We start from the raw sequence: 19,589 nt of genomic DNA, 5'->3' as shown, positions 1-19,589 counted from the left end.
GGTTTACAAAAAACAATATAAATTATTATTGCATTAATAATAAACTGCAAGCCAGTATTGAAGAGAGATGCATTTATTTAGCACGTTATTAAGCTACAGAGGGCAAAAAAACAACCAATTTTCTCAATTTACACACATTTTAATGTTGCCTCTCCTTTTGTCACACAAACAAAATGTTAACTTAAAATTCAAGCTTGTATAACAGGAACAGAAAGAGTACTTAATGCTAAGAATGTTATAAAACAGTGTCATAAAGAAAGGTATTCAAACCAGAGTGGACCTAAGAAGAGGCCAGATAACTGAATACTTTATATTTACTTAAGGGGATAAAGGTTTGGAAGCTTTGGCCCAATATCCAAACAATGGTCCTGTATGTGATGTGTCAGGGTGTATTTATTTTTTTTGAATCATTCCTATCTGTTTAGTTTTGTTTGTGACTCACCAAAGCTAAATGAATATGCAGAAACACTAGTTCTAACTAACTTCTCTTTGTAATAGTTAAATACCACTGACATTGTAGTCCACTTCCTCAATATAAGAAAACCTTATCAAACAAGACTCCCACATTTAACACATGCATGTGGCATCAAAACAAACTAAATGACAGAACATGTTCCTTTATAACCTAATTAAACTAATATAGGACAGAACAGAACAAATATAACATTACATTTGGCAGGCTAGAGACCAAAAAGCCCCGAACTAACAGAAAGCAAGAAGTGTATGCAGATGACTTTAGTCTGTAGTGTCTTCTTTCTTCCGGTAGATTCTCTTGTTATTTATAGCCTGGAGAAGCCTGGTCTGCATTGTCCTCTCCACTGGGTATCTCTGGTAGATGGGAAGCAGTAACAGATAGTGGCAGGTGAGGGCTTCTGGTAAATGGATCTCAGTGGCATTGGGCAAGACGGTGACTCTCATTTTGATGCTCTCCATACCCAGGAAGGGTACACGTTTGCAGCCTGTGATGAACACTGCAGACAAAAACAGCATTTTAAGGTGAATTAAAAGAAAACTACATAGTTCTCCATAGAGATAGTACCACTCCACTGTAAAGTCAAACTTGATAAATGATAATGAGCGGAATCACTTTGAATACTTACGAAAGAACTTTATCTTATCCTCCTCCGTCAGACTCTCGAAAACCTCCCAGAAGGTCACGATGTTTGGATGGCTCTCATGGTACTCTCCTTCATAAACTGCATTCTGTTTGGAAAAGTATAAGAGTATAATTTAAATGTGCATGTACTTAACTTTTATGCCACTTTTTACTGCACTACAATTCATAGGGAACAGTCTATGTTTTACTCCAGTACATTTATCTGACAGCTATACAGCAGTTAGTGGCTGCTTTTAAGTTTTTACATTCAAAAGCTTATAAAATGTATTTTCAAAGAGTAAACCAGATGTTTCAAATCTGTGTGACTTGTGAACCAATTCTTCCAACACTCATATATATACTGTAATTTACAATTACTGCAGAATCATTTTGAAAGAAATAGTTTTTCATTAGATTTTCTACAGTATGTTTGTTATGTTACAGTATTGCTTTAAAAGGGTAATCCGTCCACAAACACCCAAGTCGTTCTTTTGGTGGTGATGGTGAGAAAATCATGTCAAGATTTAAAAATAGTTCACTCACGACATAACTAAAATTTAATTAAAAGATTTTTGGTACTGTATTCTTGTTTAAAATTCTTAATCTTATGACACAAGTTAATATAAAATCCTGAATTTAAAATAAAGAGAGACATCTCAGTATCTACATTTCTGATTCTCATCAAGATTCAAGTGTCAAAAGCTCTCCTTGTTTTCAGCAGACCTTCTTGAACACCTCCCAGTCGTAGTTTTCCTGGCCCACCGTCACTGCCTGCAACTCCTCTGGCTGGAAGAACTCCACCACGTCCATCTCGCACACCTTGAAGAACCCTCTCTTGAACGCTTCGAACACTCCCTCCACTGATTTGTTGAAGGCATGATTGACACAGGCGTCTACAAACTCTTTTCTATCAAGAAAAATATTTTAAAAATACACATGTAGCTTCGATTGAGTGCTGACACTGTCAAGAGATGTTCACCTCGTCACTGCAAGTCTTTGTTGACAAAAATCTTCTCTATATAATTATATAGAGCGACTCTACGTTAAATTTTGAATACCAGATAACTGTTGTACTTTTACCTCAACAGCACACACTGAGATGATTTACAGAGACACAGAATGACAAAAATAATACAAGCTTAAAGGTTGAGGTAGAGCCTTATCTGTGCTGCTGGGAGTAAATAAAAAAAAAACTGTTCAGATCATTTCATACAGCAACTCTGCATAAACGTACTTGTTCGACGCTGTGACAATTTTTCCAGTTTCTGTCGGATCGAGTTCAACTTCCTCACCACCCCAGGGCACCTGTAATGAATTACAGTCATATCTAAATATTGCAGCAACATGGGTAAGCAACAGAGTTCAAGTATGAAATAAAACTGTCAACCGTTCTGACTGTGTAAACCTACAATGAAAGGAGTCTCCATGCTTTTGATTTGATCAGGAGTGTAGTCCTCCAACATGCACCGCCAAGACCTGAAGACAGTGAATATACCAAGAGATCAATTTAACACAACTGCGTTGTTTGTTTAAATCAAATCCATCAAAACTGACTGTACTGTATGACTTTCTGCATACACCTCTGTTCACCAAGAATAGGTGTAGTTTGAAACTAGCCTGGCATTACCAGTGTAATAACAGATGTGATTAGACCTCTCAGTTCATTTTTGATTTCCAACGGGCGTCATCAATGCTTGAAGAGCAAAATGCTTCTGGGTGTAAATTGGATAGACCTACAACCAATCACAGTAATGAAACATGACCTACAACCAGTCACAGCAACAAAATGGCAGATCTTGATCAGTGGAAAACAATAGCTGTTGGGTCACAAACTTTCTCAAATTAAGGTGACGCTGTCAGTCATCATCTTAAATCATCTTTAATCTGCCCCACATGAGATAAGCGGTTGTGATTGGTCAGTACAATATTGAGACGCTGGAAATCTGTCTGTATGGGCGAGGGGCCAGACCTCTCTGCCACAACAAATGAAACACGAGTTTGGTTTGTGTCCAGGCTAGCTTGGAAGAGCAATACAACAAAAAAATATATATTTTTAATCTTACTCTGCCATGACAGGGTCAAACTCCTTCATGTCATCCAGGGAGGGTTTGACTCTAAGCAGCTTCTTGAAGAGAACCAGTGGGAAGGGCATATAGACAATGTTGTGGTTGTAGAGAGCCAGGCCACACAGAACGCCAAACAGGAAGTAAGTCTTCTCCTCCACTTTTGCCTGTTTGGTGGATGAAAAACTTGATAAGGATTTGGTACGATTCAATAACGACCCCAAGTTTTCACAGGATGATCAAATGCACAGTATATGTTGCTTTAACTTAGTAAATGTAAAGAAAAAAGACAAAAAGTGCAACAGACATCAGATAAAAGCAGAGTTTTACATTTATCATTATTTTCTTCACACTGTTGTAGTAGTTAGCTCACTTGTCTGTTACATTCATAAATGTTTTGAAAGTATTGTGTAGCCACAAATAGGCTTATTCAATCAAGTCGAGAGATTTTTTTTTCTAGTGCTTACAAAAAGATGAGTATATGCAAGAGTTTAAAACGTGGTTTTCTCTTTAAGTTTATTGGACTTACCTTGGGAGGGAACCAGGCCAGAGTATCGGTGTCATTGTACATGAACATTTCAGACTTGGGAGCCATGAGCTCATCAAACACATACAGGAAGAAGTCCCTTTTGTTGACATTCATCACCTTATTGTCATCCACAAATTTCACCTAGAACGGATAGAATAATACTTTTGTCCTTGAACACAAACTGAATCATCAAATCTAATAATTAATATTCAAGCATGACTTCTCCCAAATCCCTCTTGCGCTTTTTACAAATGGGTTTGTAAAGGGATTCAATCAAACAGACACTTCTAAATGTATGATTACCAATTCTGGCAAGGCATTTCTGCATATTTTTAACGTTCGATTTTTTCCATTTTTACCATGCATGACATTTAGCCCAATAGACACTAAATGGTTTTTACAGTTAAGTGTTCTAATGAGGCAATGGAAAAGATGCTAGAAAGTTGAATTGTGGGAAGCTTAGGGATACACTGTTGTCGAAGGGACTAAATCTTCAAATATCTCTGCCCCTTCTGCTATGATTTTAACCATTTGTTGTCTCCTGTGAATCCCATAAGTTTATGGAAGATAAAAGCTGACAAAGGGTCGATGTCATGTTTACCAAAAGCTCTCTTTTGAAGGCGCAGTGGTCGGCTGCACCGAGCTGTCTGAAGGTGTCTTCAACAAGGTGAGTTGGCCGCAGAGTTAGCTGGAAGACCGGGGCCGGGGCAGAGTTCGGTGGGTTTGCCCACAACTCATCAGGACACCTCAAAGCTATTTCATGAACCAAGCGTGCCGCTCCCTGTAAGGACACATCCTTTTTTAAACAATTCACAACTCAACTCACAGATGGAAAGTTATTTAAATCAAATTATACATTACATGAGAGATATATTTTTTATAATTCATTCCCAAATTAAGAAAAAATTGAGGTTGTGTTATGCAGTTAATGTAAACTTTAATGTTTATCTATTTTCAATACATACTGTACCTTCAGGATATAGGCCAGGACGTTAAAGACTGCCACCTTGCGAACCAAAGTGAACAGGAATGGGTATCGGCAGAATATGGCGGGTGTGTAGATGTCATCCTTAAAAAAAAAAAATGATCGTGTGTTCAGGACAAATATTACAGATTGCTCCTCTGCAACATTATGTATGCTGTACTGCATGTTTTTACCTCCATTTTAGAAAATTGCAACCAAAGATTGACGTCCGTGGCTGGCTCCACACTACCACTGATTTCCTCTACGTAAAAAGTGCTGAGTGGGACTTTGTAGGACTTTCCAGCTTTGTTTGCCTATGAAAAAAATACAGTACATCAATATACAGTACACAAAAAAAGTTAGACACTAGATATATTTTCATTCTCAATATAGATCCGCTGTCAAAATCTGTATTCATTAGGATACAGGGATAAAATATTCATCTTCAATCCCAAATTTTAAAAAAAACAATAGATCCGTCACTAATCACACTGATGATTGAAATAAAAACACACAGCACTGACTTTGTAGAGCAGCTTGAGGGCCTCCAGCAGGAATTTGATTCCTGGGTTGTGAGTTGCCAAGAGGCCATTTCTTAGCATGAAGGCCAAGGCCGTTTTGAACACGAGGATGTGCTTCATTAGTATGGAGGGTGTCAGGGACGACCACCAGCGTCCTGTAGAACAAAAAACGCTCAGTACATTCAATCCTGACTTTTGACTATTTTTCAATTTAAAGTTATTGAAGAGCAGTAAAAAAAAAAGTGGTTGAAATAGGATTATTACATCTCCTGTGACAAAAAAGACTTTAAATAAAGTTTGATGTGGTTATTTACTTAGAGTTTTCTCATTCTGATCTGCAATGACGACAGCCAACGGCAACGCCCCGTTCATGACATTAGACTCCTCTTGGAGAAGGGGACATGTCAGCAGAATCAGGAGAATCTCTGGTGATTTTAGGGCAGCTGATGAGGCGCAAAGCCATTTAATCAGGACTTCAAGGTTTACCTGCATGGAAAACAAATCTATGAGAAAACATGGCAATGTTTCACACAGCATGCATTTGTCTGTAAATTAATAAATCAGCGGCCACTGTACAAAATGTCTGTAGGTCACGACTCAACATCACAAGTTTTCTCAGTCAATTTATATCTCAAGTAAAAGAATAAATGATCTGATTGATGCATGAAAATTATTGAATGTATGCTCTTCACTGATTGTTTGATCCATGGTATTGCCAGCAGCTGGTCAAAAGCTCTGCTAGCCGCCTCAAGGTCCACCGTTAAGGCATCTGCGTCCAATGGAGGCCCACTGAAAAGCATTAAAATAAAGCGGTAGTGTCAATGTAAGCTACTGGCATTCAGATTATCTTTTAATTCTGAAGCGTACACTCATTATCTTAACAATATAACTGGTTTTCCTGTCAAACAACACAAATGGACTCACTCAGCTTTTGTGAAACTTGCAACAAGACTTGAACTCGTCAGAAACATTGAAGAAATTTCTCTGTTGAATAGACAAAAAGGAGCCTTACGAACACTGTGGTTACTGCTTATGAGACTGAGATTTCATATGTGCACTTATATATTTACAACCATAATAAAATTATGAAGAAAATGACCTCTTTGCCTCTGCATTGCCATGTTTCATTGACAGCCATTTTTGCAGTTTTCCCTCATTAAGCCGCCCAGTTATCTGTCCTCGGTCCAAGCTCTTGAAAGACAGACATTGGACTTTACTTTAAAACCAGCCAGCGTAAAGAACTTTACACTATTAAACTTATATTAAATTTAAAATTAAAATGATTCAGAACAAGTTTGACAGAAGTGGACAGTAAACTGTTTTAATCTGTTTTACACCAATTTTATAAAAAAAACAAATCGAGTCTTTAAAAAGGTGAACCCATTACCTGTGTAGGTGAAGTGTAAGTGAAGTTTGTGTTCCACCCAGCCGATATTTTCAAGCCTGCTCAAACAAACAAAACAAAAAACAATAAAAAAACACAATTACAAATGTCTTTTAAATCTAACTAACATGCATTTTCTGGGATGATTAAACAACACACTGATACACACCCGTTGGTATGGCTGCTGCACTGTCAGTGGTCCATGGAAATTGTACCAGGGTCGGAATCAGACTGTCTTCTGGTCGTCCATTTCCAATTTGACCTTTGGCCCCATTGCCAAAAGCCCACAGCTGGCCAGAGGTGCCCAACACCAATGTGTGACGTCTGGGAGACAAGAAACAAATTGTGAATGTATTGAGAAACTCAAAACTAAGTATTTCATAAAGCTACATAGTTTCGTAAAGTCAGAGATTTGCAAAGTTATTGTAAGCATGATTTTATGATGCCAAAACTTAGTAAGCATTCCCTAAATCAGAACACAGTTTCAGTGTTTCACACAAGCACCCTCCCAATTGTTACCTGCCACATGAAATCTGAGAGGCAGATCTGCCCAGACCGTCAACCAATCTGGGTCTCATTTCATCAGCGGGCGAGTTGTGACCGAGCTGGCCATGGCTTCCCTCTCCAAATGTGAAAACGTCACCATCCTAGAAATCACAGCGTCACACAGACTCATAAGAAGACTGCAATTATCTTTAAAACGTGATAATTAATGAGTTGGTGAAGCCAGAAGATTCTGTACCCTTGTTAACACAGCAGAGTGTGCCTCTCCACAGCTTATGGAGGAGACACCCAGAGGTCTGAGGGCAGGTACCATACATATGTTGAACCTACCTGTTAAAAGATGACAGGAAATGGAACATATGAGTTCTTATATTAAGCAAGGAGGTCTGTAATTTTGGCTACATAGGTAGAAAATTGATTCACAACATGGTAGGGCTGTCGTCAATTAAAGCAATTCTTAGTCGACTAAGAGCATGGTCGCACGCAAATTTTGCGCTGGTCAAGTTGAACTCCACACATATTTGCTCTGCCACCGGAAGCAAATGTTTTTTTTCCGCACCTTCGCTCTTTTGTCGACGAATCAATAAGTTGATTTAATTGACACATCTGTAAAACTGAGTTTCTCCACAGAAAAATGATGGAAAAGCATCACCTTAAATCTTGTGTATACCAGCAATGTGCTCATAAGTTCCTTGGAAATGGTAATTCAGCATCATTTTTTTTTTATTAAACAGATGTCAAAAAGTTTTGACCAGAGCAACACGGGAAGGACCCGGAGGATCCAAACACAGACAATGCAGTCAGACTGTGAGTTCAAGGATTTAATTAAATAAGTTTACTTGACAGATGTAGTATGGAGGCCACAGAAATGCAAGAATGGGGCAGGTGGACGGATACAGGGTACCAGCATTCAGGATAAAAGGTAACAGAGACTTGAGCACAAAGGTGCAGAGTAACAATCCCGATCTGGCAAGGAGTGAGTGAAAAGTGGCTGGTTAAATATCTTTAGGGCTGATAAGGAAAGTGGGAACAGGTGAACAACAAGATAAAACTGCAGCCATAACGGTCATTGCATGCAGTGGGTGTAAGCGTTAAGATCGCAGCATCTGTTACTCTCTCCGCCCGTAGATTGGTTTGACCATTGAACTCCACTTCAATGGACAATCTGCCTAAGTGTGAGCAAAGTGAGTTTGTGACTGAGTTTAAGTATGTGTACCCTTCTCATCCACCCTGTTGAGCCCCAGCTGGCCAGATTTATTGGCCCCACAGCAGTAGACCAGGCCTGGGAGCGTGAGGAACATAGAGTGGGACGCTCCGGCTGAAATCTGGGACACCGCAACACCGGTCAGAGCACACACCAGATCTGGTACATACTTCGCCGCCACCTCCTTCCCCTGACCCAGCTGACCATGACTGTTCAAACCCCATGAGAAGACATCGCCTCCTGCGAAGTGGGAAATAATAATAAGAAATTATTTAATTATTAATCCGCTACGTATTTGTCAGGATGCTCTAAGCATTTTTTCGCTGAAATGTTGCAGCTGTGTTTTCTTGGAGCTCCAGCTACATTAAAGTGTAATTCCGGCGTAAAATCATCCCGTGGTCTTTTTCGGCACTTACATACATCAAATAAGCCATCGAGACAGTTTTTTGTGTATAAACTATTAACCGAGAAATCCTGGAGAGTCGGTAACGGCCGGACGTGGTTAACACTGATTAGCTCGGGGCAGTAAGGTGAAGGCATTAAAATGACACCAAAAATTATCACCAACCCTCTGCAGTAGCATAATAAGAGTCCCTACACATAAAACAAAGCACCAACAACGTAGTTAGTGAACCTGGAGTTTATTAAAAAGGTGTTTTGAAAGACTAACCAACTGGCTCCAGTACCAGCTCCTCTCATAGTAATGTCCATTCAACTCGATGACCAAATGCAATCCCAAAGAAAGTTGATGTAGGTAATTGCAGAAAAAGACCATGGGACGATTTTGTGCCTGAATCACACTTTAAGGAACATTTACTTTGTACTTTATCATGCCTGCAGGGAATAGGAAGACTGGATTTGGCAGAAAGATATAGTGAGATATGAAAATCGAAACAATAATTACTACATTACACAAAACTAAAGATTACAAGCCGGTCCTAGAACTGGCCCGGTTCCATATGAGTGTTCATTGTCTTCTCACCTTTAGTCAGTGCCAGGGAGTGGGAGTTTCCACAAGCAACTTGAGTCACTGGTATTTGCAGTGGTATCGGCACCTGACTGCATGTTAATGAGAAAATAATTAAATAAGCTTTTCTTCTTTCTACTTTTCCTTCAGTGATACATATGCATTTTATTCATACAATCCACAGACTGAGATCTTGCCTTGGCCTTTTGCAGGGTAGATTTGGAAAGATCCCTAGCTGTCCATCCCCTCCTGCCCCCCAGGAGAACACCTGTCCAGATGCACACACAGCCAGACAGTGGTCCTGACCGCACGCCATCCACACCACATTGCCCAGCCCCTCCACACGACCTTATGCAGAATGACAGAGAGTGAATCACAAAGTGTAACAACACACATCTAAACATCTGACTTACATGCAACACTATACTATTCAGCCGAAACTGTTTAAACTGTTTTCCGAGATTAAAAAGTGCTTAGACAGTGCTAATTGATAATGGTGGAAAGTAACTCCACTCAAATACTTTACTTGAGTTTTTTCATTCATCCATAAGTGAATGCATCAATAATCCAATAATTTCAGCATATTTTTTTGTGATAATTTAATGACATTATAATCATTACAGTGTCTGCCATCTTGAAGGCAGGTGTTAAATACATTGTGATACCTTGTGGGTTACCTTAACTAAATAATCTAAATACTTCTTCTACCACCACAATTAGCCGCATATCCAAACATGGAATGCATCACTGTCCGACTTTCCCACTTACGCGTTACATAAGTGCTGGGTAACTTTCGTTGCCTTCACTGACAAGAGAGAAACGAAAGTGAAACATGACTCTGTTAGTAACCTCGGTCGTGTCTAGATGGTAACCCTAGATTTGCGAAAACTCAAAGACATTTTCGGAAATCTTGGGTTACCACCTACTGTAAACACGATCATGAACCTGCGTGGATTTTATAGCTCTGGACGGAAGCAATCCATTCCTCCCACAATAACATTAGACTATCTTGAAAGACCAGTGTGGAGAAGAACCAACAAAAATAAAATAATCCTGCATTGCATTTAACAATCATATACAATTAAAAAAACTTTTTTTAATTGTATAGCTGAACAGGGTTATTATTTATAAGGCTGAATGTTTACTTGTTATGTCGACCATTCTCCACAGCCTACCTGTTGTCTTCCCATCTTTACGTTTCTTTCGCCCAAGTTGTCCCCGTGAGTTGTGTCCACATGATAAAACGCCTCCATCCTTGGTGAGGAATAAAGTGTGCTGATCCCCGCAGCAGATGTCCGTTATGACCCCGGGGACAGTCCAGGCCGCCGGACTGAGTGCTTTCTCCGGACCGAACTGTCCACTGGAGCTGTCCCCCCAACAGTACAGCTGCTGCACCATGTCTCCACCTGAACTCATCATCCGATGTGTTTACTAACTGCACCAGTGGCTGCGCTTTTGCTCCCTTTGTGCTGCCTTCATGTGCGGTCGGAGATATCAGAATCACAATGGGAAATGTCACTCATTCTGCAAATGTGACGCGGGTATAGGCAGTAGCGGATTAAGGTGGTCAGGGGCCCCTAGGCTACTGTTTGTTTGGGGTCCCCGCACTATTAATCATGCTTTATCAGAAGAAAACCCACTAGAACAGAAGAAGAGTCCGCAACCTTGAAAGACTGTCTTTCGTAGATCTTGGACTGTTGTTCTTTCAGTCGTTGTGCTTTTCTTTTTCATGCTCCGCTATCACATTTCCTTCATGACATTTTGCCGCTGTACTGTGTAGTTACAGTGAGTGAAGCATCACTTGACAACAAAACTGACCTCATGAACCCAGGCACATAATGGCAGCTGATTGGGTAAATGTGTCACATATCTATCCAATCAGTGCCTAAATGTTTTTTGTTTCAATGGGCCTTAATAGGAGGCAAGTTTTTTTCCCGGTGAGGTAAATTAAAAACATTTAAAATAGTCTTGCCAATCCAGAGCCCCTGCACACCTGGGGCTCCTAGGCTGCAGCCTAGGCCAGCCTGTGCATTAATCCGCCTCTGGGTATAGTCTAGTTAAAATATGTAACACCATGAGTAAGATTGTAACTAGGTACAATTTGTCATTTACTCTCGACTAAAGGCAAGCAATGCACAACCAATAGGATGAACGCTAGAACTCGAGATAGTACTGTAATTTACGAGCTTACCGAGAAGCAGGGAACGCAGCATGAGAGCAATAGATGTGTTTAAAAGATGACTATCTTTCAAAAGGCGTAAAATACAAATTAACACATCTGCAATAAGAACAGGCGTGATTTTTATGTTTAGGTTGAACTGATCCACATCCACAACAGGACAGAAATTCAACATAAATCCAAAATGTGGGGTTGTCATTTATTTTTAATCAGAACAGATATAGAATAATATATACTGTATGTGTATATATATATATATATATATATATATATATATATATATATATATATGTATGTATAGGGAAAAGGGAACTAAGTAGAATACAGGGAGAAGCTAGAATGAATGGCCATGGATGTAGATAGAGAATGTCTATGTACATGGATTCAGAATGTTGTACTACACCCATGCCTGGATATAAATAAGGCATAAAATGATGAGTTAAATCCTTTTTATGATTACAGATAAATGTGTCAAAGTGTGTTAACAACACATGCATGACTCAAACTGCTCACTTTCACAGAAATGAAACTTATGTGCTGGGTGAATGTTTCTGCAGTGACGTGTAGGCTATTATTATCACCATCATCATCATCATCATCATCATCATGGACTGAAGCTGAAACTGAAACAAATGGAAACACATGCGGTACTTTTATTTCAATACATGCATATAGTCAATTTGTGCTGTTACATTTGTCAGGGTCAGAAAAAATATTACAGCCATGTAATATTGGGGGTTGCAAGTGGTAACCAGCTGAATGCTCTGTCAAAGGGGCAGTGCTTTAACCAACCACTCCAACTCTCTCCCCACCTGACGGACTTCTTCCCGTTGATCGTGACATCTAAAATTGAATACACACCTACAGACCCATCCTCAAATCCCACAAACACACACTGCCGCTCACACGCGACCAGAGTCAACGGATTCTTAGCCAGGCACACACTTCCTATTCTTTCTCCGTCTGCGAGTCGTACGACTGTGAGGACGGGCCCCGCATGCAGATAACAGACGCAGTTTTTCTCAAGGGTGGTAGTGTTGGTGGGGCGGGATACGCAGGCAGCATAGCATCCAGTTTTATCCAAACAAACTTTAATGACAGGACCCTCAGCTTTGAATGAGCACAGTCTGACCTGAGATAAGTCCAAAAGGTTGATGGCCTCATTATCGGTGGACAGCAGAGCACAGCTCCCATCAGAGGACATTTGGAAGTCTTGTGGCTGACAGTGAAACCTATAAGGTAGCTGGAAGTGCCTGCACAGCGTCTCCTCTGCTACTTTCCAGGTGTACACTGACCCTGAGGTGGCCATCACCATCACAAAGTCTGGGTGCTCTGAAAGTGTGTGGAAAGCAACAACACGCTCTGAGCTTTCTGCGCAGGAGAAACGCTTGCTGATTAAGCCCGACCACAGACTGGCAGCTAGCAGGTCTCCACGCCGGAGGCCAATTAGAAAGGTGCTCTCGAGCGACACCTGGGCGTCAGATAGGTACGGGTGTATGTTGCACACAATGCTCCCGTTTGCCAGCTTCCAAACACGAGACAACCCTCGCTCAGAAATACTCACTCCAAAGTTACTGTTGGGGGTGATCAGGACGTCTGTGGCTCTGCTGCCACTCATACGCAGGATGTTCTGACCCGTCTCTGTCTGCCAAACGTATATTTCACCTGCCGACAGTGTCACAAGGTGGATGTTATCCAGAGAAAGACGCAGTTTTTCCACAGGACCATTATGTAGGAAGTAAGCATGTGGAAGTCCTGTTTCTAATCTCCATCTCCACACCGTATCTGCCCCATCAGAAGTGTAGAACCACTCTCCTGTTCGTTCAACCACCACTTCTTTCACTCCACTCCTCATTTTCAGAGCTGTACCTGCAGCGTCTATCATCCCAGAGTCCCACACTGTCAGGCAGCCATCAAGAGAGACACAAACGACACCTGAGCCCATTCTGAATAGTTTACGAGGCATTTTGTTTATTTCTAAGGAGAGAACACACTCCCCTGTGCTGACCCTCCACACCAAGACGAGAGGGCAGGTGTCTAACAAAGCCAGGAAAAGGTGGCCATCCTGGGAGAGCACAGCTTGAGTGAAGGTCATCCCCTGCGGAGCCAAGAACTGGTCCTGTAGCTCCCAGTCACACGTATCCCACAGTGCTACCTGGTGAGATTGACACACCAATAAAGTGTTGATTTCATGTGAGTAATCTATATTGAGGATGTTATTAGATTTGTTCCCAGTGAGGCTTCCTGTGACGATTCTGGGTAGGTTTCTTTTGGCTGCCACATCCCATAGTGTGACACTCCCTGTCCTGTCAACACATGCCATTTCCCACTTATCTTCACACAGGATCATTGATGTAACCGCATTGTGGTTTGGGTTTGAACAAGTACGGAGGAGGCTGCCGGTGTTGGTGTCAAATATGGACACTGTGCCTTCCTCCTGCCCACAGTACATGTAAAAGCCATTAGAGGAGCAAACCAAACAGGTCACGCAGCTCTGACACTGGAAATGAGTCAAGGTCTCACTGGAGACATCAAACACACTCACAAAACTCTCATCTTTCCACCACAGGAATAACTTTTTCTGACATGCAACAAACCCTTCAACTTTACTTGCTCTATTTTGGCTCGACTCTGTCTTGAAAGCATCGATAATCTGCAGAAACATTTCTGGGCCTGTCACATCCCAGGACAATAGCTTGACGCATTGTGTGGAAAGCAGCATGAATTGGCCACTGCTCTTCACTCCTGCAAACTTCACCTCTTTCTGCTCATAGCTCAGTGATAGTTTGACAACGTCACACCCGCAGCCTTTCCAAATCAAAGCCGTGCCATCGTCCATGACCTCGGCTACAATCCCGCACTCTGTCCCAGCTACTTCTATAACAGAGACGTCCTTAGTTTTGGCATCATACTTGAAACACTGAATGGAGGTAACGGAAGATGGTGCAGGGCAAAGCACAACTCCTAATCCTCTACTCCTCCTCTCCTGTCTGATCTCACTGGCATAATCTCTGAGTGCCGGAAAAACCTCCAGATAAGGGAGGAGGCTTGTCTCCAGCACTGAAGGCAGCTTCAGTGGTGAGCTCTGCAGTAAACAAGCACGAGACTTCAATATGCTTGTTAGGAGTGCTCTTTCCCTCGACCAATGGAAGTGGGGTGACCCCTCTTTTCCCTCCAACATGGCTACCAAATCTCCCAGGAGTCCTGCTTGAACCATAGCCTGGTGAAAACTGAAAGACATTAACAGCCCGTGCTCAAACTCCCCCCATTTGTCACTTTCTTGCAAGTGATACGGCAATTCTAAGACCTTTCTCAAGTTCACTTGGCCGACCTCTTTGAATGAAGCGGCGAATAAAAACGGCTGGCTGGATTGCTGCCTGTCTATGTATACTTCCATTTGGGCGGTGTCCTTATTTATTCCAGATTTCTGCTTTGCAAGAAGTGGTTTTGCACCTCCACAAGCCCATCGGCCACAGAAATAGTCCGCCATCGCCGAATGAATCTCTCTCCTCACCTCACGAGTGCCTAAACACCTTTTAGCCACCACCAGGTTGAAATGCCTGCTCACCCAGAACAAAACTTGTGACCCTGCAACTGTCCTTCTAATGAGAAACCTCCTCAAATCCAAGAGAAGTCTCTCCACATCGATTTGTGGGACTCTCATACTGGAGGGAGGACTCTCATCCTGACGAATATATTCAGTCAGCACTTCATTATCACTGGACAGCAGATCGGCAAGCTCTGCCTCAGTGAGCCCTGTCCTGGAGAGGGTGAGGTAGGAGACAGCACGAGTCACGATTGAGGAGCCATGTTTCTGCGAGAGGTGATCCAGCAGCACAGAAATGGACGAATGGACGCCATCGGGGAGGGACGACTCATCCACATCTGAATCTGATGAGGGGAGAAGAAAAAGGGACAGAAGGTGAGGAATGCAATGTAATCAGACTGTGTTGAGGCCAGGATTACATTTTACTGGAACTGGGTTTTATATGATTTCCCCTGACAGATATATAAATTGATTAATTGTTTGAAATGTAAAAGCATTTCGTGAAGCTCTAATTATAGTAAAAAATCCTACTTGCGTGCCAGGAAGTGTGTTGCATTATGGTGACAACTGTCTTAATGCATTTGAAAATGTAATATGAAAACCTAGTAAATGCAAATGTCACCTCATATGTCATAATGCAATAAAAAATTATTACATCAGAGTGCTGTAGTACCCACTTGGGCCTCTTCTGCACGCAAAATGCAACAACAACAACTGCACTATTTGCCCCTGTTTGTATATATGCTAGCTGTTTGAGGAAAATATTTAGCCTTTAAATGTGTGACTCATTTTTAAGTAAGGGGCTTCATTCGTAATAATGACTATTCAGAAATAACAAACTATAAAATACTGTAATTGACCAATCAGAATCAAGAATGAAAATGTATAACTTTAGATGAAAGACTGGGTTTGGGGCTGAGCAGCACATACAGGGTAGGGAGGTTGGAAAGTATTTAGAGATGGTATAAAGCATTGTTGGTTTTGTTTTTTTCACAGGATTTGTTGTCTCTTAGAAATATAAAAGCCTCATCCGTTAAGAATGAATCCGTCTGTTTACTTTATTAGTCGTACCAGAGTGCCAGAGCGAGGTGTGTAGCTGCAGCAGTCGAGCGTAGAGAGTCAGACAACAAGAACTCAGCGCCTGGTTCACCAGCGCCTGTTGCCCTGATGTCACTCTCCTCCCTGAACTGCTCAGCAGTGACGCCAACATCTTTGCACGCTGTTTTCTGTCCACCAATCCCAGCTGAACATGCACATATCCTGGCTCCTTCTCACTGCCCCCCGACAAACACTGAGGTGGACTTCTTTGTGGGTTGATGGCTTGCAGGACTTGTGTTTGGTTGGAGGAGACTGCGAGGATGAGTTTGACGCTGGGAGGAAGGGGGCACGAGAGGCTCTCCATGATGTGATGTCCAAAGTTGTTTTCAAAGTGATCCAGGCCATCAAGGATTAGAACCAGAGGTTGTTTGGTAGAGGGTGTGGAGGACAGGAGGGATGAGAAGTGCTCTTTAAGCTCAGAAAGACAAACTTTGGGTGTTGGGCTACAGCTAGCATCATCCGGTTCTCTGGGATTCTGTTCAGAGGAAGACTTGCTGTTATATCTACCGCCAATTTGATAACACAGGCTCGACAACAGGTGCCTCGGGGAAGGGTTGATTGACAGGTTGCAAAAATAAGTGATCACCACAGGATCACAGTCTGGTAGCCAAGACTTTATCTGTGGGGAGAAACAGAGGTAAAAAACACGCTCTACATGTTATCAAGATCATGTAGTACAGATATGTATCACTGTCTCACAATGTTAATGTCTTGTTCGCTTTTATTTCTCCTGTTTTGAATAACATTTAGTCACAGGGGTAACTAGAAACCATCTTGCATTGCGATCACACCAGTGGCTAACTTAACAGCAGTCGGTCACAACCTGTGTATGACCGGAGAACAGCTGCATTGATAAGAAACCACTCTGCCTCTCTCTCAAGGACACACACTTTTCACACATACAGAATACCCCAGAAACAGAAGATACACACACGCACATGACAGAAGTGAACTCTCATCCTGGATGGTCAAATTGACGGACTGCCTGACCTTAGAATGTGCTGAATGTGTCCTGGGATAACTGCAATGTGAATTTGGTATGCATATCATGTGTCTAGACTCCAATAATAAATAGAGTAAAGAGTTTAAATAGTCTTCCAGAAAGAACAACGCTACACAGTTGTTGACTTGTACTGCTTAAAGGCAGGGGGGGTACCCAGGTGGGTACCCAGGAGGGTCTCAAAGTTATCCCAGGGGGATAACCACAAAATTGCAATAGCGATAAATCGGAAAGGGGAGAAAAAACAAAGAAGCTGTATAGAGCCCCAGCAGGCTTCCTCTAGAGCTGCAGTCGGTAATTCTGGCAGATTGAGTTGACTCAGTCAAATTTCAAATGTTTACAACTCTCACGCCCCTCCACTACCACCGAGCTCCTCCGCTCCCTCCCATCGAGTGCTCGTCAGTGCATACGGGCACGGTGGATTTTTGCAAAACAAACAAGCTCTAGGTGCACGTAGAGGCACATTTTTAAAATAAAGCACTAAGGTGATAAACTAAACCACCGCTGCTGAGCTGCTGACACAAAACTAAAGGCACAGGCTGCTTGGGAGACCTTTAATAAACCAAAAGGCTAGAGTCACAACAAACTCTCCAGCACTCTTAGTATACACTAGGAGACAGGCAATTGACAACAAATACACACAAAATTCTGAGTTAGTGTTTGAAGATACACTGACAACAGGGAGAACCTCTCACTACCTCTGATGGTGATAATGAGTCAGCACAGAGCACTGGAGACTCAGGGAATATGAAAACTCCCCACCCCTGGGCTTAATCAAAGCCAATCAGTTTGGCACACCCGACTGCAGTGAGTTGATTCACTCACCACTCTCACTGAGCCAAAAGATTGAGAGCCCTAAAAGCTGAATATTCTCCTGGATTGAGTGTCAATAAATGCTCCAGCATATATCATCAAGTGTCCTTTAAGTGTAATTCCAGTTTAAAATCATCCCATGGTCTTTTTCAGCACTTACAAACATCAAATAAGTCATTGAGAGAGTTTTTCCCGTGTAACAACTATTAATGGAGAAATCTGGGAGAGTCGCTAACAGCCGGACTTGGCTAACACTGGGCGGGTGCCATGTAATGAGGCTAGAAGTCCTCAACGCAGTGGCCAGGGTTCGATCCTCATTGATTCGATATTATTGTTTGGATTTTAAATTGGTTAGGAGTAAAGGGACTTCACATCTAATATAGAGTTTCACATTTCACTTCAGGCCACTAACCTGTTGAGCGCAGTGTGCCAGCAGAACCATCTTCCCAGTACATGGTCCCCCTGTCAATACTAGTGGGAACTGTTGTTCACTCTGCTCCACATAAGCTCTGACCTACAGCAAATGAAAAGGAAACTGGAGTGAAATATTTGAATATTCTTATGTTTAGTAACCATCCAGAAAAAATGCCTCCATCCTGACCTTTTCCTCCTCTGGCCGAATGTTGTCATAAAATCGTGACAAGACGTCACACAGCTCCTCTTGCTCTGCCTGCTCTCTGGCCAAAGCATCACCGAGCTTAGAGCCTTCACTGCTGTCTAAGATGCTCGGGCTGTCAATCAAGCCCACAAGGTCAGAGTACACCTGCTGGCACAGAGACTCGGCGTAGCCCCGTCTCCTGGCTGTTGTGTAACCATGGCAACGGTCACACTCTGTGGCCACGGTGTAGACCAGAAGCTGTGAGGAAGTGATAAGACCGGGGAGGAAGTTGTCACACAGCTCTGACAATAACTGTCCATCAGTGGGTGTTGTCCTTAGGTCAAAGGCAGCAGCCTAAAAATACAAGATATAAAGGAAAGAGTCAGTTTCTGTGGCTCATTTAATACAACCAATATTTCATATTAAGGTATGTTTGCTATGCAACAAAAATGAACCATCATTTATAAAAACCTATACATATGAAAGAGATATTTCATCACATCTCTATGTTTCTGTAGACACATGTTTCTCTGTCAGGAACTAATACTTAACTTAAATAAAAGGCTTAGAGAGCAGTCATTTTGCAAGTTCCCCACGTTAATGGAGCCATGGCTTGTGTTAGGCTTCTCTTATGACCTTTACCTGATATCTTAGATGTCAACTTTAGTTTACAGAGTTGATTTATTAGCTAAAGTTAACGTCCCATGTAAACTTATTATAAACATTTCTAAAAAATCTGTGAAACAAATTAAAGATATGGTTTCTGTAAATGAGCCCTAATGTCCAGCTTTAGAGCAATGTTTTTCTTTCAAAAACTAAGAAAACAAGGAAAAAAGTGTGGAAAAAGTAATTTTGCCAGTGATTCACAATACAGTGTGTGTGTGTGTGTGTGTGTGTGTGTGTGTGTGTGTGTGTGTGTGTGTGTGTGTGTGTGTGTGTGTGTGCGTGTGCGTGTGAGTGTGTGTGCGTGTCTGTGCTTACCTCTGTCTGTTGCTGAAGCTGTCTCTTCTGTCTCTCCCCTTCTGCGTTGATTACCCTGTGGATGTAAACCAGGCAGCGTCTGATGATATCATTATCTGGACGGCTGTCCAGAGCAAATCGCAGATCTGCGTCGAGGGCTGG

The 19,589-nt window shown here is 41.9% G+C and overlaps 2 protein-coding genes across 2 annotated transcripts in view; both read right to left on the bottom strand.

The window, feature by feature from the left end:
- Positions 1 to 705: 705 nt before the first annotated feature.
- LOC310947409 (putative E3 ubiquitin-protein ligase HERC4) lies at positions 706 to 10,648 on the bottom strand (the record flags this gene model as incomplete). Its single annotated transcript, XM_083914199.1, has 23 exons — positions 706 to 971; positions 1,101 to 1,203; positions 1,820 to 2,003; positions 2,331 to 2,401; positions 2,506 to 2,572; positions 3,160 to 3,326; positions 3,689 to 3,829; positions 4,290 to 4,469; positions 4,659 to 4,757; positions 4,847 to 4,966; positions 5,177 to 5,328; positions 5,488 to 5,659; positions 5,866 to 5,962; positions 6,098 to 6,157; positions 6,273 to 6,364; positions 6,561 to 6,619; positions 6,727 to 6,881; positions 7,077 to 7,204; positions 7,300 to 7,391; positions 8,278 to 8,505; positions 9,248 to 9,324; positions 9,430 to 9,580; positions 10,408 to 10,648. The coding sequence occupies 23 exons, from the start codon at positions 10,646 to 10,648 to the stop codon at positions 736 to 738; spliced, it is 3,072 nt and encodes a 1,023-aa protein (XP_083770325.1). The 3' UTR covers positions 706 to 735.
- Positions 10,649 to 12,126: 1,478 nt separating this feature from the next.
- Positions 12,127 to 19,589, bottom strand: part of LOC310947408 (NACHT and WD repeat domain-containing protein 2-like) — a gene marked incomplete at both ends in the record, with an annotated part of 9,980 nt that continues 2,517 nt past the window's right edge. Inside the window, 5 exons of the mRNA XM_083914198.1 lie at positions 12,127 to 15,302; positions 16,030 to 16,675; positions 18,282 to 18,383; positions 18,471 to 18,821; positions 19,449 to 19,585. Of these exons, the coding sequence (XP_083770324.1) occupies positions 12,127 to 15,302; positions 16,030 to 16,675; positions 18,282 to 18,383; positions 18,471 to 18,821; positions 19,449 to 19,585 (4,412 nt within the window). The remainder of the gene's footprint in view (positions 15,303 to 16,029; positions 16,676 to 18,281; positions 18,384 to 18,470; positions 18,822 to 19,448; positions 19,586 to 19,589) is intronic.

Source organism: Echiichthys vipera, assembly GCF_963691815.1.
Source record: "Echiichthys vipera genome assembly, chromosome: 5".
Lineage (NCBI taxonomy): Eukaryota > Metazoa > Chordata > Actinopteri > Perciformes > Trachinidae > Echiichthys > Echiichthys vipera.
Note: the sequence above shows the minus strand (reverse complement) of the source record. Positions and strands in the feature narration are given on the sequence as shown.